Source organism: Rhineura floridana, chromosome 12, assembly GCF_030035675.1.
Source record: "Rhineura floridana isolate rRhiFlo1 chromosome 12, rRhiFlo1.hap2, whole genome shotgun sequence".
Taxonomy (NCBI): domain Eukaryota; kingdom Metazoa; phylum Chordata; class Lepidosauria; order Squamata; family Rhineuridae; genus Rhineura; species Rhineura floridana.
Genome location: NC_084491.1, coordinates 38,814,566 through 38,839,630, shown reverse-complemented (window position 1 = coordinate 38,839,630; position 25,065 = coordinate 38,814,566). Strand labels below are relative to the sequence as shown.

The 25,065-nt window shown below is 43.9% G+C and overlaps 1 protein-coding gene across 4 annotated transcripts in view; it reads left to right on the top strand.

Moving 5' to 3' along the window:
• Positions 1–25,065, top strand: part of GRIK4 (glutamate ionotropic receptor kainate type subunit 4) — a 452,002-nt gene that overhangs the window by 307,497 nt on the left and 119,440 nt on the right. For all 4 annotated transcript variants that reach the window (XM_061592684.1, XM_061592685.1, XM_061592686.1 and 1 more), the window contains 2 exons: positions 5,084–5,262; positions 15,861–15,914. In XM_061592684.1, the coding sequence (XP_061448668.1) occupies positions 5,084–5,262; positions 15,861–15,914 (233 nt within the window). The remainder of the gene's footprint in view (positions 1–5,083; positions 5,263–15,860; positions 15,915–25,065) is intronic.

Sequence of the window (25,065 nt, the reverse complement as noted above, 5' to 3'; positions counted from 1 at the left end):
TCTGCCCATCCCTGGCAGTGCAACACATTAAATAACAAACAATTTGTTCCCTTTCATGACTTCCCAAATCAGCATCCAGATGAAGCCACATCACTCTGCCTAATGGTAGAGGAAGCACACACGTTTGTGGCAAAGGCAGGTAATGGGTGCAGAGGGCAGCAAAGCTGAACCATGGAAGCTGTGTTGCCACCAAGGGAATTGTAATCATGGGCATGCATATGGTGCATTGTTTCTTGTGATTTCTGAGCACAGAAATCTTGATGCAGAATTCAAGTTTCATTGCCTATGATTTTCTCTTTTGTGCAAAACAAATAGGGCGCTTCGCTCCATAACCAAACTGGAGTTGCTTTGCCCGCTCCTTCCCACTCCTTCCCACTCACCACTGTGGATTTAGACTTGTGTAAATGAATCATATGATTGTGCAGGCATTCCTACATGTGTTGGCCTGATACTTGCAGTTTCTCTAAATGTAGGTCTGCACGCTGTGCACATAGAAGGATAGAATCAACATGATGGCACATGCGTAGCGGTGGATAGGTATGTTGGGGTGGGGACAAGTGCATTCTTCTATTGCTTATTACTCATTATCCATGTCTTACAGCCTTGCGTTTACGAGACCAGTTAGAAAGCATTGACTATCTAACTCAGTGGCTACTTGGAACTGCAATTTATGTCAGGCCTTCATTGCTTCTCCTTTGAATTGCTACCTCCCCATGCATACAGGTGTACGCAGAGATGCACAAACACACTTATTTTATTTCTGTTCTCTCCAAGTGCAGCTCTAACAGAACATAACAGTATTATGTTGGCCTCATTTGCCCACCCTGTTGTTGGATCCAGTTGACTGAAGCAGCCATTCCTGGTTTTGTATACAAAGCATCTGTGATGTCATCGTGTCAGATGTAGCCAACCGGAGTCAACAATAGTGTGGGTAAATGAAGCCAAGGACTATGAGAGCAAAGAGAAAGAAAAATGCAGAGCTTGGAAAAGTTACTTTTTTGAACTACAACTCCCATCAGCCCCAGCCAGCATGTGCTGGCTGGGGCTGATGGGAGTTGTAGTTCAAAAAAGTAACTTTTCCAAGCTCTGGAAAAATGCTACTGAGGAGCAGAAGACAGCAGGGCAGGGTGGGACAGGGGTGACTCCAGAAATTTGGTTCAGTTTGAATATAAAGACAAACCCACCTAAGTCACACTTCATGCGACCTGAACAATATGCAACACAGCCGTTCTTCAAAATTTGCACTCCTCCGAAATTTGCAATGCAGTTCTCCAGCCAAATAATATACTAAAATGCATATACTAAGGTAAAGTGCATATATCAGTGAAAATAACAAACAAAAAATCATTATATTAGGGGAAATTGTTTAGCAAAAAGGTGCATATTAGACAAAATTGTATAAAATATGTACTTTAGGAGAAATTCGCACTAAAATGCTGATGAATTTTCATGGGGGCATTTTTTTTTAAAAAAAATCACAAACTGATGTGGAGATGTGGGGAACTGAACTTCAGATTGGAACAATTAGAAACAAAGAGAAACCAAAATTGACAGATTTGCTGATCCCTAGTAGTCACTAGCACTGGGCTAGATTGGACCAACGGTTTGACTCAGTAAAGCGTTTTTGTATGAATCGCCCTCCAAACCAACAGCCACGTAACTACTGGCTTTTGACTTCGTTAAGCTTGGTGAAGTAAGACAGACCTTTTTCCTCCATCTCTCTTCCAATTTCTGCAAGAGTTTCTGTTTATACAGTGAGATGCTTCCAGAGCACAGATAATACTTCTTCATTCCTGTATTTCAGAGAGAGAGAGAGACTTTCAAATTATACACTTTCAAAATATACACCAGAGATTTCAGGATGTCTTTTCAGAATGGCCAGTGGTATAAGGAAGGAACACTGACTTGAAACATACCGTAGGTGCCTCCTAGGCCTGTCTCAGATTGCTCCCAGCTTTAAGATGGCTTCTGCGTCTGTGTGCATGAATACACTCAGGGAAATCCACACCAGCACTGCACCTTGCTGTCTTCCCATTGCTTCTCATCAGGTGTGCTAGAAAACTAAGATTGAAGGTCTAGTTGCTTATAAGCCCTTAGAGTAGAGCTATCTAGCAGTTCAAATTCAAATTTAGTAACAACAACAACAACAGTTTGCTGCAGTTGTTGACAGAATTAAGAGCCTAGAATCAGAATTTCCACTGTAGAATTAATAATCACATTTATGGAACTAAGGGTTTGTACTGTATTCTTGTTACGGCTTAAATCACTGCGATGTAAAACTGCAAATACAACAGAGGTGTTCGGTTTTGGAAACTTCAGTGATAGCGAAACTAATCAATCCACAGGCAAAATCAAGCAATCAGATAAAAATAAAGTAGGGAATGAGTGCCAGCCTTGACACTGACTTTCCTCCTTTTCAGAATGGAGCAGCAAGACTGAATTGCTTGTGAATGTAAATTCAGTTCTGTTTACAATAGTAGGCAGATTTTCTTTTTTTAAAATCAAGAGGTGCTTTTTAATCCGAGCAAAATGGAATCATTTATAGATTGTGGTGTGCGCGCAGACACTATCTTTCAGGTTAGTAAAATGCTTCAAATACTTAATGCCTCCAGTGGATAGAATCACAAAAGATTGCTGGTTGCATGATTTCTCCCTAAAATAAACATAATTTTCTCTTGAAGGCCAGAGGGGAGTGCTGTGAGCTGTGTTTAAACCTACACAATTGTGAAATAGGGCTAAGCATTGTTTTTGACAGCTTAAGTGATGCTTAAGTGACAAGATGGCCTCCTGAGTATTGTTAAATCCCACCTTTATAAAAGAAATTATTTTCCTTCACTAGTTGCTATAAGATTAATCCCTAAATAAAGTCCTAACTAGGAAGAAGAAGCAAAGAGGGCAAATGCAACAAAAGAGAATCAGATAGGCAAACCAGTAACCAAGGATCAAAAATAACTTACACTCGATTGTGCTGCCTGCTCATATTGGGTTTCTTTGCAATGTTTTAATGCAACACTTTAATGTGAGTCACTGGAGTCCTTGAAGAGGGAGGAGGTCTGCACCTTTAATTATATATTATTGTGCTACTGAATAGTGATTCTCCGACCCTTCTGGGTGACTGTACAGTCAGAAATTATAATTAAGGTATATCTGCATAATTGATTTAACCCTACTACTGTCACTGCTAATGATGATGTTATAGTACCACCCATGTACTTTACTTTAGAAAGGTCCCTGCCCCCAAAGGGCTTGTAATCTAGAGACATGGAAGAAGAAGAGGGAAATGGACGCAGGGCTATACATACTGAAGAATGTGTGATTATTGCAATTACACTTCTAAAAGTTCCTCTCCCCCCCCAAAAAAAAAACAACCCCTCTGCAGATTGGAGTTCAGGGGTGGGTGGAATTAGACTCTCTAACAAATAACCCCCAACACCATGTGGGATACTTGTGGGGGAAACCATGACAATTAAATCTAGTAGGGCAAACCTGCCATCTTATTTTTGGCAGCTGGAGTAACGGGTTGAAATGCATGGGTTTTTAAAACATATCTGGGCAGCCAGGCACAATCTTTGGCTCCATCTGCATTGTACATTTAAAGTAGTATCCTACCACTTTAAACAGGCATGGCTTCCCCCCAAAAATCCTGGGAACTGTAGTTTGTTAAGGGTGCTGAGAGTTGTTAGGAGACCCCTGTTGCCCTCACAGAGCTACAGTTCCCAGAGTTCCCTGGGAAGGGGGATTGACTGTTAAACCTCTCTAGAGATTATAGCTCTGTGAGGGGAATAGGGGTCTCCTAACTACTCTCAGCACCCTTAGCAAGCTACAGTTCCCAGGATTCTTTGGAGGAAGCCATGACTCTTTAATGTGGTATGAAACTGCTTTAAATGTGTAGTGCAGACGGGGCCAATAAGGTGGGAGGAAGGAATTTTCCAAAAGCTTCAGAATTCTATTTCGTGGCTGAAAGCTTTACATCTATTGATTAATATCAGTAATCATGAATTCATTTATTACTGAATAAAACTATGGCGTTTTAATCAAATTCCATCTAATTTTAATTCCAGTTGTACACTGTGAAAAGTGGCGCCGTGGGAGGGAAGGGGAAGATGAAAGAGGTTCAGCAAGGAGATTGTCCAAACATGAGATCGTTTGCCTGAGTTATTAATTTGAGAGCAACTATTATCTTCATTAAATATTCTCAAAATGTCACCTGTAGCAAGTTGTTGTAATTTATTTTAATCAGTTAAAAGCAAGACAGTTAATCAACAAAAGAACATTGCTTTCAGAAAGCAATTGATTAAAGGAGAACGGTCTTAGGCTTCGTACACACGATACATTTAAAGCACATTATTTCTCCCAAAGAATCTTAGGAACCGTAGTTTGTTAAGGGTCTGGAGAATGGTAGATCTGTAAGTGATGAACTACAGCTCCCAGGAATTGTTGGGGGGAAATAATTCACTTTAAATGTATGGTGCGTACACAGCCTTATAGATGCCAGTCTTTGATTGTTATGGATGTTAAGACTTTACACACAATTTTGCATGGTTTTGAGAGTGTGGGGGGCATAATGTTAAAAAATGTGTTTTATCATATTTCTTTTTACACCACTTGCACTAGTAAGTCATGCTAGGTACCTTAAATTACAAAGGCAAAGCAGTGCTTCAGGTGGATAGCTCAGGAAGACCATTATAACACTCAAATGTTTGATTCATTATAAAAACAAAATGATTTGTCACATCCAGATTAACTTTGACACAGAGAATCTACCCGATACGCACTATGAGCCGGCCAAACTTCAGGAAAAGTCCAATGAAAAGTCCAAAAGTCAGTTTCAAAATTTGCCTAAGTCTTCTTCCTCTGTAGGTTTGGGGCCCACTGATGCTCAGGATGTCCATTGGGGCAGTGGCTGCCTATCAGCAGGCGCACCACTTTCCTTCTATGGGACTGAAATACAAGGTTGTGCAGTGATGCCTCAGTACTGGGGGAAAGCAGGGGATTTTAGAAGTAGAAGTTGGAAAGTTGGCAGGAGATGATTAGAGAGTTTCTAGCACATTAGAAAAGTATTTTCTCTTTCTCTCATATGCAGGCCTTCTAAACCTGGAGAAGTTGCTCCGTCAGTTCCTCATCTCTAAGGAAACGCTCTCAGTCCGGATGTTGGATGACAGCCGGGACCCAACACCGTTGCTAAAGGAGATCAGGGATGATAAGACAGGCACCATCATTGTGCACGCCAACGCTTCCATGTCCCACATCATTCTTCAGAAGGTAAGTGGTAGGTGCCTGTCATCAACTGACCCTGCCAAGTTGGGGATGGGACATGTATGTTAAAAGTTTGATCTAAGTTTCACTCAATGAAGTTGACTGACAAATAGGTTCAGGACTGACAAAAGGAAATATGCAACATGTAATTATATTTTGGACATCACTACCACAGGATGGGGTGATGACTACCAGCTTAGGTCAGTTTTTAAAACTTTTAGACAACTCTGATCAGCCTCCCTCAACCAGGTGCCCTCCAGATGTTGTGCTGACTAGGGATGAGAGGAGTTGTAATCCAAAACATCTGGAGGAAATCAGCTTGGGGAAGGCTGCATCAGATGCCATAGTGCTCATGATAGCCAATGAACACTTCCATGACTCCCCAGCCACACAAAAGTGGCCATGCCTCACAATCTCTGAAAACTATTGTGTGAGAGTGGCTTGGGGTTTGTTGTTCTAAGTCTGTGGCCAATATTTTTGTTTTCTTTCTTTTTTCTTTCTCCCTATTATGTAGCTTTCTTTAAAAATTTATCATTTCCTCTCCTTTCCCCAAGATTTCTTTTTCACAAGGGCCTTTGGCTTTAAATTTTTGGCAGCTTTCCCAGCCAGTCCTTTAGAAAGGGAAACAATATTAACAATTTATAAACAACAGTTTGGATCCACAGCCTCATCAACACGCACTGGTGAGCGCAGACGTGTAGTTTAGTAAGGGTGAGATTATTTTTGTGGCGATATTTGATCCACCTACAGCAAGCTGAAGTGATGGAACCTTTAGCCTGTGTCACTTGCCAGTGTGCAGTGATGTTTCAAAAGAACTACCAGGGAGCCTGGGACCTGAGTCAAAAACTTCATGATATGCGGTTGGTTGGGACCTTGTGTATACTGATCTGTAACTGAAACATTCTCTAATAAAAAGATTATTCTGTCTGGGACTGTGGCTGTGTACATACCATACATTTAAAGCACACTTAATCGCATGGCTTCCCTCAAAGAATCCTAGGAACGGTAGTTTACTGCTCACAGAGCTACACTTCACAGCATCCTTAACAAACTACAGTTCCCAGGATTCTTTTTGTGTGTGGGGGAGAAGAATGTGCTTTAAACTTACAAGGCCATGTGGGCTTCAGAGTCTTCTGTCAGTAGCTTTAAAAGTTTTAAATGGCTCTGAACAAGATTACATAAGTATGTATCCGAACCTCTTCAGAGGCCTTGCTCTTCGCACCCCTTCTGGATAAAGTGATCACCGGGGAGAGGGCCATTTTGGTAGTGGCATCCTGGTTATGTGACAGCCTTGCCAGGAAAGCTTGATTGATAGCATCTTTGTGGTATTTTCTGTTCAAGTGACCTTTTATTGCTGCGCTTGCCACTGTGTTTAAAAGGAAAGGGAAGAGTATATTTTCAGGGTGGGGGCTATCAGGGAAAGCTTCTGAGCATGGCAGGGAGGGGCAAAAACAGGCTTCTGTTTTGTTCTAAGCCCCTGTACTGGCTTGATAAAAACATTATTCAAGGTCTTCTGATTTTTTTAAAAAAAATATATATTTCCGTAGAAGATCTCAGGTTATTTCCAAATGTGTCCAAAGGTGAACTCTGGATAATTCACCCATCTCTAGTATAAAACAGCCACAAAGCCTAGGTCCTGAGAAAACTGGTCACTTACAACATTTATCTCCTATTCAGTGGGTGGATCATGCTACTGATTCTCTGTCCCCCTGTCCTTCCTATTTTGTAGAAAATTTCAGTATTCATTTTCTAGACTCAGAGACTGGATCAATCTAGAGCAGGGTGGGACTCCATCTTGCATCTGGTCCAGCCAGCACGATCAATAGTCAGGGATGTTGAGGGCTGCAGTCCAGCAACATCTGGAGAGCCAAAGGTTTCCCATCTCTGGTATTGAGATACAGGACTTGAAGACACTTGAACTGAATATAACTTTATAAACGATAATTGGCTAAGGCGCAATCCAATACATGGCAACTCAGAAATAAGCTTTGTTGGGTTCAGTGGAACTTACTCCCAGGTAAGTGCGTATTGTATTGCAGCCTGAGCTGTTGAGGTCACTGTGTGTGTTGAATTGTTAAGTAATCGTCATTCACCCTCCAGTTCATGGAGCTCCTCTTGCGCTGAAATAGAACCAAAACATAACCAGAAAACTCCATGCCTGTGTGATCGCTTCTCTGATGCCGATTAACGGTTTCTTTCCCCATGGGATGCAGAGATGAAGAGTGCCATTTGGGGAATGTATCAAGAAAGTCCCGGCTGCCTAGGCTTGCAGATCAAAAGCAGCAGATTTTGTGTTCATGCAAAGTTGTTCCCATTATCTGTTGCTCCAGGTACAGATGTTCTTGACTTCTGTGCGCAGAAGAAGGTCAAAAACTACTTACTAGTAGAGACTGTCCAGTTCTCAGAGAGATTTCCAACATGTTCGTGTGCCTCATCGGTACACCACCGTATTATTGTAACTGCTGATCAGCCATGCAGCTGGGGTGCGTGTGTTTGAATTGGAGGACAAGTTTTGGTTTTGACCTTTAGTATTTTGCTTTAATAATCCAACCTGTTGTGCTTAGTGGGGGGAATCACAGCCAAGATACGGCATTTCTCTTTCCCCCTCCCTCCTTTTCTGCCGAGTTAATAAAGGATTTGAATGAATTTGCTCAGTACTGAGGGCTATCCCTGCAGCCTGTTGCCATAGTAATGTTGCACAACTACAGAAGCGGAGGCTGTTTGGAGCCCCCCCCCCACTTTCTCTGGGGTATTCTTCTGCCGTGACCAACATAAAGTTGTCAAAGACTGAAAGGGTTGTTTTTCTTAAAAATAAAAACCCTGCTACATTCTAAATACAGCTTAATGGAGTTCATTTAAGCGGAAGATTCTTAAGAGAGGCAGGTAAGGAAAAATATAAACAGATATAGATATGGGGTTGTGTTTTATCTCCTCTTTAAACATGCAACTCTTCAAGCCTGGGATTTTTAATGCACTCGCACAGGGAGGGCAAACTTGGCAAAGAAGGATGGTGATTATCCTAAAGCAGCTTCTTGCGAGGTCCAGGGCTTGCAGAGTGTGAACCAAGCCCTGGCTAGTCTGAGCCAGAGCTGAACCCAAGCCGTGTGGCTTTTGCAGCCAAAGTTGTCATAATGGCAGACATGTCCCCAAAGCATCAGATAAGCAACCTCTTCTTTTTCACCGGGACCTTTTTCTTCCCTGGGACATTTGGACACTTTCAAGGATACCACAGGGCATGTGTGCCCCCACACACACACACGTGCTCTCTTTCTGTCACTCACTCTCTCTGGCCTTCAGCTCCGATGCTGGGCATAGGCGCAAGCTGCTTATTCACTGTGCCAGCAGAGCAGCTGGTCAGAGGGAGGAAGTGCAGTCCTTTCCACCAGGCAGATACCTCCAGGCAGCCCTTCTAAACAGGCAACCGAGTCGTCAGGAGGAGCCAGCCACTTCCTCCGATATCAAGCCCAGGATGCCCAGAGCCAGCTTCAGTCTGAGTGATGGGTCTCCTGGTGAAGCCATTTGGCTGATCTTCAGCATCCATCAAGCATCTTTGCCTGCCTGCTTTCACTCACCATTGCTGGCTATGTCACTGAGACCACAGTAAGAGAATTGTTTCAGAACTTAGGAACCTGCCTCATAGCAGGTCAGGTTGTTTCCCATCTATTCAATATTGCCTACTCTGTCTGGCAGTTGTTCTGCAAGGTCTCGGGCAGAGGTTTGCCTCCCGCCAACGACTACCTGGTGCTTTTAACTGGAGGTGTCAGGGATGGAGCCTGGGGCCTTCTTCATGCAAAGCATGTGCTGTACCATGGAGCTGTGGTCCTTCCCTTAACACATATTGGGCCAAACCAAGAGGCAGACCTCTCCCAATCTGGCCCATTGCATGGCAGGGGGCGACTGCTTATTCGCCCTCCCTGCTCATGCAGTATGCCTGCCAATGGCTTTGCCTTTATACACGAGGATGGAATGTTCAAACAAGGTGTGTGTGATGTTAGGGATGGGAGAGAAATTCAGTTAAGTTCACATTTAAAGTCAAAACTTTCAAATTTGAACTTTCTGAAGCAACAAGAAAGCCACAGCTATCCTTCAAAATTCACCGAATTTTGCGATGTAGTTATCCAACCAAGCCGTGCTTGCAAAAATGCATATATTGTGGGAAGTGTGCACAAAATTAATATATTGGTGAAAATAACAAGCAAAAATGTATGATATTAGGAGAAAGTGCTTGCAAACGTGTGCATTAGTGAAAACTGCAGATAAATGTGGTTATTAATAGAAATTTGCACTCAAATGCTAAAGAATTGTCAGGAGGATTTCATTTTTATTTTTTTTAAATCCAAATTGCTGTAGAAATGTGGAGAACTAAATTTAAAGTTGGAAAAATGAGAAATGGAGATGACCAAAACTGACAGATCCTCCCATCTCGTGTGTGTGCGCAATCCAATGTCAGCAGATCCAAACCACATGGCCAATTTTCTTAAAAAAAAAAAAAGCTGATGATCCACTGAATGGCTTTGGCTTATGTGTGTTAGATTTTATGCATGTAGGCCATATTTCAATGTTGTAGCCATGCGTAGAAGTGCAGAGTTATTGGAAATGGGCAAGCGTTTGGCCCCATTTCCTCAAGGAGGATAAGCTCTGCCAATCAAATTACCTGTGTTTGAACTCAGCTGGCAATGCTTTTCCTTTTCTGGCAGGACCATGGTCCTTGTTCCCACCTGGTCACCTCCCCACACTTCTTTGCTTTGCCATCTTTGATTTATGGAGCTCTGCCTAGACTCTGTTTTCCAGCCCTGTCAACCCTGAACAACAAATCTGCCATCAACTCTCACTTTGTACCACCCCCCCGTCCCCCAATATGGCTACAGTCGCACAGTTGCTTCTCTGCTGACAGCCCCGTCCTGGCTTCCCATCTGTGGGTGCCCGTAAAGAAGACCAGGAAAAATAATGATTGATTTTCTGCCTCTGCAATCGAAAGCATCTGACTTCAAAGCTGGTTGCACGGAGAACAGATGTTCCTGCCTATCCCAAGCTAGAAAGCAGGTGCAGAATTGACCAGGGGAGATGAGAGGTGGCAGTGCATGCAGTGGAAAGCAGAATGGACTGCTGGAAAATAGATTTGGGGTGGAGGTTCTCTGCCACTCAAGATGGCGCACTCTGTAGTGATTAGAATGCTGGACTAGGGCTGGGAAGACTCAGGTCCAAGTTGAAATCCTGACTCAGCCATGAATCTCCCTGGGTATCACTGGAACATTGATCAGTTCTCATCCTAATCTGCCTCATAAATATTAATCTATGAGGATCAGAGTTGGGGAGTACTAGCAGCTGCACTGCTTGTCAGCACTCAGTGAATGAGCAAAGCTTCCCTCTCAGCATTTAGAATATTCAGGAGTATTCTGTGACATCACAGCAGTGCAGCCAATGGACTGGGAGAACTCTTATATAATGGCAAGTTATTGTTTATTTATTTATTTGTACTACTTAATATAATAGAAATCTGTAAGTGGCCTACAGTAAATCAATAAATATACAATAACAGTATAAATGCAAGCAACATTCAATAAAATTGCCTTAAAAACTGGATAAAAATGAAACTGTATACCACAAATAAAATAAAACTTGAGTAATGTACAAAGCAACAAATTAAAAAATTAAGAGTCAGAGGAAGAGGTAGGAAAATTTGGGTAAATTTGTACATTTTTAAGAGGCATTTAAAGGTCATTATTGTATCCACCTCATGAATCACCTGAGGGAGAACATTCCAGAAGGTGAGCGCTATCACTGAGAAGGCCCGCTTCCACATTGTTACCAAGTGACAATCTGCTGGATTGGCTTGTCTGTGAAATGTCCTGGTCCCAAATTGTTTGGGGGTTTAAATGTCAGCTCAGTATCTAATAAGCAGCTTGTGCAGATCTTTCAATAGTGGTGCAATATGTGGGCATATCAGTAAGCTCCCTAGTAGCTACATTTTGTACTATCTGCTGCTTCTGAAACAAGCGGAAGGGTAGCCCGACATACAGTGCATTACAGTAGTCTAATCAGGAGATTACCAAGGTATGGGCCACTGGGGCAAGACTATCTCGGTCCAGAAATGGTTGCAGCTGGCAGTTGGAGCATCAACCAAAGTTGGTACTGGATGTTCCAAACCACTGAGGTTGCCTGGGCCTTGAGAGACAGTGGTGGATCTAGGAGCATTGCCAAACTATGCACCTACTCTTTTCACCTCATCCGGAGCCGACACACCGTCCAATTCCCAGACCAGGGAACCACACATCCATAGGGTCTCCATCTTGTCAGGACTCAGTCACTGCTTATTAGCCCTCATCCAGTCCATGACTGTATCCAGGCACCAGTTAGACATGCATGGTTCCCCCTGATTCAGATGTTACAGAGACATAGAGCTGAGTATCATCAGGATACTGGTGACACCTTCTCTCTTATCTTGTAAGGACCACATTGGGGACAAAACTGTGCCCTGTGGCACCCCACAGATCAAATACCAAGGGCTTGAGGCACAGTCACCCAGTACTACCTCTGGAACCAACCCCATAAGTAGGAGTGGAACTATTGGTAAACAGTGCCCCCAACTCACAGAGACAGTCCAGGAGGATATCATGGTCAAAGATATCAGGAGCTGCTGAGGGATCTAGGAGTATCACCAGGATTGCACTTCCTCCTCTCCCTCTTTTGAAGAAGGTCATCCATCAGGGCAGCCAAGACCAGTTCTGTCCCATTACCTGAACCCCAAATGGAATGGGTCAAGATTGATCCAGCATCTGCAGCTAACACTCTCCCTTGATCAGCTTGCCTCTCAAAAGGTATATTTATGACCAAGTCGAAGTTGGTATAAAACTCTGGGTCCTGGGACTAAGTTCCACTTGGTAATTTGAGACCAGCTATATCTGGGAGCCAATAGCAATACTCCAGAAGGCTTTGCCAACTTATTTCCTGCTATATTGACTCAATGATTTAATGCAGAGCTTGGAAAAGTTACTTTTTTGAACTACAACTCCCATCAGCCTAATCCAGTGGCCATGTTGCCTAGGGCTGATGGGAGTTGTAGTTCAAAAAAGTAACTTTTCCAAGCTCTGATTTAATGTATGATTTAATACATAACTCCCTCCACTGTCATTCTCCACTAACTTTATTTCTGAATATCACCGTGTTTAATGGAGCACAAGTGTGTGTACTTATGACTGCAGTATTTACGTGTATTTGTTTATTTAAAATATTTATGGTAGTGCTTCCCAAATCGCATGAAAATTGCTAATGGTCTTGGCGGGCCACCAAATGATTTTTCTACCTGTTGCAGCAATTGTAATCCACTCTTCTATGTGCTGTATGATTTTTAATTGTGTCTTTATTACTTCTTTTATTCCTTAGATAGTGTTTGATTGTATTACAATTTGAATTCTACAATTTCAGCTATTTGGAATACTTATTGAGATACAATAAATACAATATAAAACGTAACAGAAGCAACAAAAATACAATTAAATATTAACCACCGATTTTATGGGTCTTTGACCGCAAATAAACTTGGATTTGATTTGAAAAATACAATTAAATATTAACATGAATGTTTAAAGTGGACATGCAGCAGACCACCTGAATAAAGTTGGCGGAACCTGTGATTTATGATATTTCTTTCCTAAAAGTTCAAGATGGCGAACAAAAGCGAAATAAAAAATGCAAATGTAAATGAGAGTACACATAAAGTCCTAATAAAATAACAATCTAATATAATTTTAAATATCACTATTAAATAGATACAAAGCAGCAAAAGACCAAGATTTGAAACTATAAGGACAGCAGTAAAACAAATGGGCCAAGTTTCGATAAAGCCACTAAGAATTGATAACCTAAAAAGAGAAGTGGGGGGGGGAGAGAGCTCTTCACACCATGGCAGAAGAACATGGGGGCCATTGATGAGGTTCATCATGCACTGGGTGTACATTGTCTAAAAACAAAACAAAAATCTTTAGAAGTATTATTTTTATTCCAATGCAGATATATACAATTTTAATTGATTGGTTAATCAACTGACATATCATTAATCAAATAGAGATTTCTCTATTTGTGTGACTAAAAAGCACGATGTTTGATGTTGATATGAAAGAGTTTTGATAGACTTGGGATAGTTCATTCCCACATAGAACTCACCACTTGATGTTGCATTCCACAGATTCAGATAAGCCCAGAAAAGCACCGGGTTTGAAAGGGATGTGAAGTGAAATGAGAGGCTTATATTTGGTGCTATATTTTCACTGGCCCATTTATACATGCCAGTTATCAATCAGTGTTGCAAGTCACTACTGAAAGTGTGAACCAGCATTCAGCTTCCTTGTAACAATCTTGTGTTAGGTGCAGTCACTGACTGTTCCGAAACCGGATCCTTTGGGTTCAGAAATGAAAGCCAAACGATTAACACTGGCCACTGTAGGAGACAGGGCGACAGACTAGATTAGGGGTAGGGAATCTTTTTCAGACCAAGGATTGTATTCCCCTCCGGACAACCTTCCATGCCAGTGATGGGTGGAACCAGAGACGAAACTGGGCAGAGGAATGAAAGTTAATTTTACCTTGGTGCAACAGGTTGGTATCTTTCTATACAGACATGTCTTCATTCTCCATCCAGGCAAGCTAGAGACATTATCAGAGTTCAAGGCCACGATCCAGCCAGGGAAAAACACCCGAGGAGGACGCAAAGCAGGGCCCCTAAGGGCAAGACCTGGGGAGAGTTCTGAGGGCCAGATAGTGAGCCCAGGAGGGCCGAATTTGGGCCCTGGCCCTGACTTTCTCCACCCTTGGGCAAAATGGCCTCACTCTGGTCTAATCCAGCAGGACTCTTCTTAATTTTAGGTCCTTATCCAAAGCATTAAAAAGGAAGTATGATTTGTTTGTGTTCCCATACCTTCCCCCTCCCCCTCCTCATAACATGCAAAGCTGCAGAGGTGAAATCAAGGCACAAATACATTGGAGTTGCCACCTTACCCAAATTGAATGTGGGGGAAGGTGCTGCTCATCCACACATGCAAATTCATGTAAGTGTAGCACATTTAGAATTGTTGCCTGGGGTAGCAGAAGAACTAAAAAAAGCCATCCAGGTGACAAACAGCTACAGAGCGAAACACACGCACTCCTCAATTACAATCAGTCAGCCGCTGCTGTGGCATCGCGGTCTTTGTAGCTGGCAATCCTACGATCCCCAAGAGAAGGCAGCTGCAGAAAAAAATCTTGAGGTTGATCCAGCAGTTCCTGAAGCCCCTCCTAACTTTGAAGTCAATTCTTTTCCTTCAGTGAAACCCCTTTCTGGAAGGGGAGGGGAATCTTCCTTGTGAAATACATAATATGAATTAAATACTAACCAGTAACTACTTAGCACGTACACACCCTACGTGTTCAGAGACACTCCTGTTTCTTGTACTTGCAGAAATCCACCTCCAGTGGACATACATACTAAAAAGGTGAGCCCACTATGGATACCATCACCCTTTGGGGAGCAAATGCATATCCTTGAAAACACCGTCAAGCACAGAGCAACGGCTTCTTCCTCCTTTCAGGAGAAGCCAAAAGTGCAAAGTGCTGACCAGCTGGCCCTTATGGCAGTCAGAAAGCCACCTGCCTCTCACCTGCAGATAGCAAAACCTCAAGTAGAGAGAGATCTTTCCAAGGACCTGGGAGTGCTACCTGAGCTACTTTTACCTGGCAATTTTGAGGACTGGATCCAGAATCCTCTACATTCAAAACATGTGCTGTACCACTGAACTACCCTCCTGATATGCTACGCATGCTTACCAGGGAGTAAATCTCATTGAACATAGTGGGACTGTTGATTTAACATACATAGGATTGAGATGATAGTGAGAAAATGGGGACTACCTCTTTAATAAGAGTTTAACAAGTTCAAGTTCAAGGTTCTAGCTTTAGTGTACGAAGCCCTATACAGCTTGGGACCAGGATACCTGAAAGACCGTCTTATCCTTTATATACCTGGTTGATCACTGCGCTCTGCAAATACCATCTTATCAGGAGGTCTATTCCGCACAACATAGGAAATGGACCTTTAGTGTGGCGGCACCTACCTTGTGAAATTCCCTACCCTTAAATATTTGACAGGCACCATCTCTGTTATCTTTTCGGTGCCTATTGAAGACCTTCCTCTTTCAACAAGCCTTTTAAGTTGAGACCTTATCCCAGTCTGCATCTGTGTTGGAATTGCTTTTTAATATATGTTTTTAAACTTTTTTAAAAAAAAGTATTGAAAGCTTTTTTAAAAAAATGTTTTTAAAGATGTTTTGTTTTAATGTATTTTAAAGTCTGTTTTTATGATGTTTTAAAGTGTTTTTAGTGTTTTTGTTTGCCGCTCTGGGCTCCTGGTGGAGGAAGGGCGGGATATAAATCAAATAAACAAATAATAAATAAATTAAATAATGACAACAGCAGTCCTGCATTCCGTGTTTCTGAACTAAGGGGCACACCTCTTGCAGAAGCGTGCATTAGCTGCAGACCAGCTTGCATCTATGAATGCAAAAGGTCCTTTGCACTGCAGTGGAAAATTGTTGCTTTCTCCTGTATCATCTCTCACCTCTTTTCCTTTTCAGGCAGCTGAGCTGGGAATGGTGTCAGCCTATTACACGTATATCTTCACTAATCTGGTAAGACATTTCCTCGGCTCTGCCTCCCACGCATAAAACTCTTATTGATGAAAACTGACCTGCTCAACCTGTGAGCATCTCGGGGGGGGGGGAGTCTGGCACTTCCACCAATGCTGGCAAATGGGAGGGAGAAGAGAAAAACCTGGGGGAGACGTAGGGTGCCACTGTAATTGCATTTTTTAAATTACTAATATATACTTGGTTGTGAAATATGTAGGCTAGAAGCAGGATAATTCAGTTAAGACCTAAGCCAAAACTTCTCAGAGTTTTTCATAAACATTTTCAGCCATTCCCAAAACGTGAAGCTTGTTTATAACTTGTTCCATCTTAAAACTTGTTTTACTTGTAACTTTTGCAACTTGCGTCTGTTGTGTTGCAGAGACTGAGCAAGGCTATTCTTATGTTCTTACCATCTTAGCTTTAAAAAAAGAATTAAAGCAAATTTGTGAAATATACTGACCAATAGTTATTACATTTGGTAGCTGAATGGAGCCTCCATGTTTAGAGACAGTATATCTCTGAATACCAGATGCTGAAGCTACAAGGGAGGTCTGTAACCTTCATGCCCAGCTTGTAAGATTCCCAGGGGCATCTGGCTGGCAAGGAATTGCATCAAATTTGCAACCAAAACAAATGGAAAGTCCAGCATGTTGTTTTGTTGACGTATCAGTTTTTGAGAGATGGTCAAGGACATTGAACTTGTCAAGGATTAGTGGTTAGAGTGTTGGAGTATGATCTGGGAGACGAGGGTTCGAATCCCCACACAGCCATGCAGCTCACTGGGTGACGCTGGGCCAGTCACTGCCTCTCAGCCTCAGAGGAAGGCAATGGTAAACCACCTCTGAATACCGCTTACCATGAAAACCCTATTCGTAGCCTCGCCATAAGTCAGGATTGACTTGAAGGCAGTCCATTTCCATTTTTCATCAATACTTCAGCACAGTCATTAACCAAAATGGAGAAAATAGTCAGGAAATTAGAAGGCTAGGACTGGAGAGGGCAGCTATGAGAGAACTAGAAAAGGTCCTCAAATGCAAAGATGTACACTGAACACTAAAGTCAGGATCATTCAGACCATGGTATTCCTGATCTCCATGTATGGATATGAAAGTTGGACAGTGAAAAAAGTGGATAAAAGAAAAATCAACTCATTTGAAATGTGGTGTTGGAGGAGAGCTTTGCAGATACCATGGACTGCAAAAAAGACAAATAATTGGGTGTTAGAACAAATTAAGCCAGGATTATCATTAGAAGCTAAAAATGATGACACTGAGGTTATCATACTTTGGACACATAATGAGAAGACCTGATTCACTAGAAAAGACAACACTGCTGGGAAAAACAGAAGGGAGTAGAAAAAGAGGAAGGCTAAACAAGAGATGGATTGATTCCATAAAGGAAGCCGCAGACCTGAACTTACAAGGTCTGAACAGGTGGTTTATAACAGATGCTAATGGAGGTTGCTGATTCACAGGGTCACCATAAGTAGAAATTGACTTGAAGGCACATAACAACAAAATGGACATATGTTAGCATGTCTGCCATGTCTTCTGATTCTGGGTCTTGTATTTTTGGGAGGCTTTTTATGCTCTTTGCCATAAAAAGGGTTTGACTGGTCATATAAGGTTAGCTTTATAAGGGAGTCTTGATACAATCCAGCTCATCCTGGGCCTTTGATATCAGAACAATGGCTGCAAAATGAGTCTTTGGGGAAGGGCCATAGCTCAGGGATAAACCTTGCATGTGGAAGGTACCAGATTCAATTTCTCGCATCCCCAGCTAGGGCTGAGTGAGACTCCTGCCTGAAAGCCTGGAGAGCCACTGCCAGTCTGTGTAGACAATACTGAGCTAGATGGGCCAATGATCTGACTCAGTATAAGGCAGCTTCCCATGTTCCTATGATGGCAGAAGCATTTTTTCCCTCCAGTAGCCACTGCAATTTGCAACCTTGCCTGGAAGATGGCTTTTTGTGTCCAACCGTTCCTTGTAATAATTTAAAAAGCATTTTGAGCTTTCTTTTACTTTGGCAAAGCAGCTTCCTTTTCAGTGTGCTTAGAAGGGGGGGTCTTCTTTTGAGGAAGGGGCTGATCTATCTTATGGGGGAGGAGGTGGTTAATGAGGAGAATTCGCTACAATTAGCTAATTCTGGCTTTTTTTTAAAAAAATGATATTGGCTTTCTAATGTGATAATTGAAGCATGGGCTTGAATGGAATTTCCTCTCTTCTTGAAATTAACTTTTGTGAGAGATTTCTCCTGCCATTGGCAAATCTCTCTCGTCTGCCCATCGTTGTGTGGATTTCTCGTGATCATTTCTCAAGAGCTCTATTATGCTGTATAAATGATGTTTTAAAAGCCTTTCCTTGGCGGTTTTATCTGCCGCACTTCAAAGCCATAAACCAACCGTTCCTGTCCATCAGGGATGGCTTTGAATTTGTTAACTGTGAGCTTAGAAAGTTTGGCTTCACCTGAGCATGCGAAGGGTTGGTTTGCATTGGGAGTGGTCTGTGCCATCCAGTGGATGACCATTCATGTGAGTCTGTGCACAGACCTCACAACGGGATGGTAAGGCCATATGGGGAAGGAGTATAACTCAGGACCCCTCCAGACTGGTGGGTTTGGGGGGGTTTTTTGCAGGTGTAATCTGCAACATATCATTGATGCAATAATAGTGTTGAATTTATACAGGACTGTCCACACATCATTTTGCTTCATGAGTTCTACAATGCGTCCACAATGTGATTGCATTATTGCAATCTGGAAGGGCACTCTTGCACTATAGCACAAGTAAAGTGGAAGAAGGACAGTCATCCCAGGTTCCAGCATGACTCCCTCCTCCTCCCTAGGCAGACTAGAAATATGTCCAGTGTGGCCTAGTGGTTAGAGTGTTGGACTACGACCTGGGAGACCGAATCCCCACACAGCGCTGAAGCTCACCGGGAGCTCAAAGGCTACATGAAAATTGCAGGGGAGAGGTCTCTGGGGGCGACTTGCTGTTGCTGGGAGAAGAGGAGTGCACAGTCTCTTCCCAAAGGTTCCAGGGAGAAATCTGCAAGTGGCCGCAGGAGTTAGAAAAGCTGTCCAATTCCTGCCCTTCAGGTCAACACCTATGGCAGCCAGGTAGGTGGCGCTGGAGCAGAAGTGATGGGCAAAAGCAAGGCGCCTGCCTTGCTTGACATTCACAACTCCTTTTGCAGCCCTATAGCGGTTAAGGTGCTGGACTACGACCCGGGAGACCAGGGTTCGAATCCCCACACAGCCATGAAGCTCACTGGGTGACCTTGGGCCAGTCGCTGCCTCTCAGCATCAGAGGGAGGCGATGATAAAAAAAAACCCTCTGAATACTGCTTACCATGAAATCCCTATTCATAGGGTCGCCATAAGTCGGGATCGACTGGAAGGCCGTCCATTTCCATTTTAAGTTTGGGTCACAAGCTGGACTGTCGCCTTGCTCCAGGTATCTCAGCCTGCTTGTTCCCCCTCGGTCTCCCTCCCTTCTTCCCACCCTGGTCCCCTTCCCAGCTTCCCTGGTTACTTGCTGGTCTTTCTTGCTCTCATCCTTGTTCTTCTAGTTCCCCACCACACAGAGCAGCCCTTGGCTTGCGATGGACTGCCTCTCGATTGACCCTCTTGTGACTCTGCATCCAGTTTCTCCACCCAGCCCTGGTTTTAAACCTGCTGAATCTTGGGGTCCAGCTCCACATATGTTTAGCACCCTATGGCCCAGCACTGTCGTGATATTGTCCTCAGGTGGTGAGATTGCAGCTTGGTACCTGCTAGATTGTCTCTGAAGTGCAGGGTGAGCCGGGAAAAGGTGAGCCGGCTACATGCCACACGTCGCAATGTGACTTTTCAGCATGTGCGCATGAACGGCTTGGTGGATTCTCCACGGCAGTCACCAGCTCGGCCATTTGCTCCACTGCAGTCCTCATCTCTTCCATTCTCAAAATGTTATAACTGCTCCTCAAAGGGGAGTCGCTTCAGCAACTGGATCATTTTGCTTGCCCTTACCTAAGCATTTTCCACCTCTGCAGGTAAGGTGCCGCAACCAGAACGGTATTGTTTTATTACTGATATGTTTGCCGCCCTGGGCTCCTTTGGAGGAAAGGGAGGGGCATAAATCAAAGAAATAAATAAATGGTATATTTGGAGAAACTTTACACTGCATGCCTGCTTAGCACTGCAGAGAATAGCAAGCAATTGTGTTCCAATCGGAGAGGGGCAGAATGTGTCTCTGCGGGGGCTTTGGGATGGGTTCGCAGTGTGGGTGCATTTTTCCCCCAGCAAGCTTATGGGAGGTGGCAGTTGAGTTTACAGCTCCACTAGCCTTACATTGGGAGCCATGTAGCTAAAACCTTTCCCCTCCCAAGGCAGCTCTGTGATAAAACATGAAATGATGAGCTTATAGCAGCCGTAAGGAAAAGCCCTGGGTGAATTTATGTGTCCTATCTAGGCAAACTGAAAAAGCTAAGGCAGGAGGGGTGGGGTGGAGGTGGGGGCAGAGGGAGGAGAATGGCCATCTCCTGAGATCACACAGATGAGATCAGACACCCTTTTTCCTAAGTGGCTTAGGAATAATGAAATCTCTGTCACCTTGGCTGCAAGGGGACGGACGAGGCGATTAACTTGAGGTGACTTCCAACCCTGAGAGTGCTCTGTTTCTATAATTTCAATGAATATTTATACGATGTGTGCATGCGTGCATGTGTCCATGCATGTGCGTGCGTGCACGTGCACCAAGAGGAGCAGAGAGCATGCTGTGTGTTTGGGTGGGAGAGCTTCAGAAACAGATGGAAGCAAGCAGGGAAGAATGGTAATCTAAACGTAGTGGAATGGAATATGCAGACAGGAATGCTGGAAGCCAACAGAAGAGGGGAGGGCATGCAGAGAGAGAGGGGTGGGATGAGTTAAGAACCATTCACAATTCAGAGGATTCCACATGCAACTGTCTTCTCTCAGGTCCCAGTACACTTATTCAAAGTGACACCTAGCAAAGCCTGGCTCTCCGTATTCCTGCCAGGCCTAATAATGCCTGCATGGCAAGACCCTAGGACACATGTCCCACCCAGACCAATGACTTGGCCAATCTTGATCAAGGCCAGGAGACAGGAATTGGTTGTGAAACATGGCTGCCCCTGGTTTCTCCTGGCAATAAAGGCTTCCGGGTTAGACGAGGGTTGTGACTGGGAAACACTGAGGTCCTCCTTTTGTTGTGGCACTTTTGCCCCAAATGTTGCTGCATGTCATGTACTAAAATAAAGAGGATCTGAAATCCTGCATGCCTCAGTAACAAAATGCTGACAGAGACAAGTATGGCTTGAATGGGGAGGTTTTGGAAACTGCCATTTTAAGTCCATTCCTCATGATTATGCTCAGAAGAGGGCAAAAAGAGCACATCTATAGTTGCAGATCAAGTTCAGGGTAGCTCTTGTTGGCTAGACATGCGTCCTGCCGAATCACTGAGGAAAAGAGGAGCTTAGGTGTGCACATTGCTTCAAATGAAGCAGCCATTCCTGGCTTGAGGCAAACTAATACCACATCCACATCATACATTTCAAGTTCTGTTATACCACTTTAAACAGCCATGGCTTCCCCAAAGAATCCTGGGAACCGTAGTTTGTTAAGAGTGCTGAGAGAACCCACTTCCATCACACAGAGCTATAGTCCCCAGAGTGGTTTAACCATCAACTCCTCTTCCCAGGGAATTCTGGGAACTGTAGCTCTGTTAGGAGAATAGGGCTCTCCTAAAATTCTCAGCACCCTTAAGAAACTATATTGTACATGCCACCCCAATCTCCAAGCAGTGTGAGATTTCCAGGGGTTCCTGCACTTACCAGGGTTTGGTTTCCTTGGAAAGAAGGCCAGAGGAGGCTGTGGTGTCTTTTAGGAAATACGTTTTTTATTTACACATATTCCAACCTGAGCTTAAGATGGAGGGGTTCAAAGCATAAACATTATCAATAGAGCTTGCTTTTCCATCAGGCTTATAGGAGGCATCCTGGAGCCATTGTGCAGGGAGCAGGCGTCTCTGCCTGCCTCCAGTTCCCAGCCTTTCTTCAGACTAGCTAAAAACACAAGCCCCTCTTTGGCCCCAGGAAGGGGGGAGGGGTCTTCTGAAGAGTTTCAACGACAATAGGATCTCCCTGGCCCACTAAATTGGCACTTGACAGACCCATGAGCCCACCTGGCCACTCTATTAGACTAACAAAAGAGACTCATCTGACCAGCAGAGTGGTTTTCTCAGCTGCAGAGCCCACCTCCAGGTGCAGGGTTCCATATCAGAGGCTGGAAGGGGACTCATAGAAATCATCTATCTCAACCCCCAAGACCATAACAATATAGTTTCCAGGATTCTTTGGGGAAGCCACGGTTTAAAGTGACATGGTACTGCTTTAAATGTATTGTGTGGATGTGGCCTAATTCTAGTTAGTGAAGGGGGTGGGATATGTTTACAGGTCCTCCTACAAAACCTGCAAGGGAATTCTGTTGCAGACTGGACATGCACACAGTGCTTTTACAACAGTTCCTGGCTTGAGGTAACACCATGCAGGCGTGGAGCTTCCTTGATGATGTCTGCCCCTAGCTTCGTAGGGCAAAACTTTCAAACCCAATTAAATGTCTCATGTCTTTTCGAGGGCTGTTCTATAGCTCAGTGAGTCCCACATGGGGAAAAAAAATCTTATCTATTTACTTTCATTTATTGATTAATTTATTGGAGGGGGAAATCTCACCCTATCTCCGACCGACAGGGTTGATTAAGAAGGAAAGAGAAGCTGGCTAAAAACCTGGGCAGATGGAAGAGAAATGTAAGGAAATTAGTAACATTTAAATGAGGAAGAGAGATGAGAAAGGAGCTGTTTAAAGTAATAAATCTAGAGGGATTATCAAGCCACTAATGAACCCTCTCCGTTTTTGCAGTCACATCCTAACAGGGCAGCAGGGGAAGGGCGGGGAGGGATATAATAAAGTCAGCATGACTGGCTGTATGGCATAGCGAGCGGAAGGAGCAACTAAATCAAGAACGTGTGCAAGGAGGGGCTGACTGTCAAAAAGAGAGATGATGCGTATATTTCAAATATGTATGTTTAAAAGCAAGGATATTAAACTAATAGGAAATAGAGAAAGTCATCAGACAGGCATAAAAGGGGGCAAAAGGTTCATTCCTCCTGCATTGGGGAATTTTCTGAAGGTCAACTCTTCCGAGAGGCAAGCGAGCTTATTACATGTGAAAAGAAGGGTCAGCTGGGATCTTTCCTTGTCAAATGCTGCCCCTCAACCCCACCCCGCCGCTTCTCCTCCATGTTCTTGATGCAAATTAGTATTCTTCCCTGCACCATTGTGGATTGGGGGGCTGGGGATGCAAGGCTGGCTGGTTGGCTTCCATCAAGATCGGTGACTCATCCTGACTTTAAATCCTACTAATTAGACAGTTCAGCAGAGAGAAAAACACGGCGCGTGTGAAGAGAGACAGGAACCTCTGGCAGAAAGGCAGGGCAGTAGCAGTGCCTTTGTTGACCATTGGAGCGTTTTTGCAGGGTGCAAGATCAGAATTTCCCTGGAACTCAGAGTGAACATTTTTGTGGGTCGGTCTAACGCTGTGGCTGATTTCATGATGCAGAGCTGGTCCACGCATATATGTCATCATCAGGATTGCATAATCCATAAATATGATCAGCAGTAACTAAGGCTGAAATGAAACACCTCCCAAATTTGCTAGTCAGTGGCAGCGTGGAGGAGCATTCAGGGGGAGGGGGAATGGCACCAGCCACTTGTCAACCTCAGAGAAAAGCTCTGCTGCTGTTGCCACCACCGGTGTTAACAAAATGACATTTTGAATAAAAACAGGAAACTGCCACTGCGCAGTATCACAGTAAATGACCTTCCCAAATCATCTGAAGTACTCGTCCTCAGACAACATCTCCACCCCCCCAGGATTTTTCTGAACGTCCAGCTTTAGCAGTAACATTTAAGCACTAGGGACTGGATACTTTATATTATTGGCCACATCCACCCACCCAGTAGCCTTCATCGGTCACCCCTGCCACCCGGAAAAGCAGGAGCTGGAGACCTTCCAACTGCCCACTTGTGGACCATCCATGCTCCCAGGGACTAATAAACGTGGTCCAACCTGGCCTTGGATGCAATGTAGCACCCTTCTATGGGGGGGTGTTTCCTCTGTGGCTGCCATGGACTCTTTAAAGAGGAGGAATTAGAGCACCCCCAGTAGCAGCAAACATCTACTACATTCTGGGGATAAAATATTTTGTATCCTCATCCCACCCAGTGCCTTCATTAGTCACCACTGCCTTCAGGAAAAACAACAAACGTTTATGTTTATTACTTTTTAAAAACTTTTCTGTTATGGTCAGCCATCCTAGCAACATGGCTTGTCCCATGATGATACGAGGCCACACCCCACAAGTCTCAGGCTCTGGGGGGCTAGAGAGCTGGCACTGAATTCCCTGTGCCCATGTACACATCTGGCAAAAAGCTCAGGCCCATCCCCTCCAGCCAAAGCAATGGCAATCTAGTGTAACACTGCAGAGAGTTATTTTCATCTAGGGGGAGCATTAAAAAGGGCCTCCACTTACAGCTTGAAGTGATACTGCGTATTTTCGCCATCTCTTCCTGCTGCATGTGTAGGAACACAGAAAGCTGGCTAATACCGCATGTGGCTATTAGTCTACCTAGCCCAATATCATCATCTGTGGCTGGCAGGCTCTTTGGCAGAGAAGCATTTTTCTCTTTGCTTGCATCCTGATCCCAGAGCTTGGAAAAGTTACTTTTTTAAGCTACAACTCCCATCCGCCCCAGCCAGCATGGCCACTGGATTGGGCTGATGGGAGTTGTAGTTCAAAAAAGTAACTTTTCCAAGCTCTGCTGATCCTTCTAGATGGAGATGCGAGGAACTGAATCCCGCATCTTCTGCCTGCAAAGCATCTGCTCTGCCATTAAGCTGAGGCCTTTCCAGCAACTTACTTACCTTAAGAACATAAGAACATAAGAAGAGCCTGCTGGATCAGGCCAGTGGCCCATCTAGTCCAGCATCCTGTTCTCACAGTGGCCAACCAGGTGCCTGGGGGAAGCCCGCAAGCAGGACCCGAGTGCAAGAACACTCTCCCCTCCTGAGGCTTCCGGCAACTGGTTTTCAGA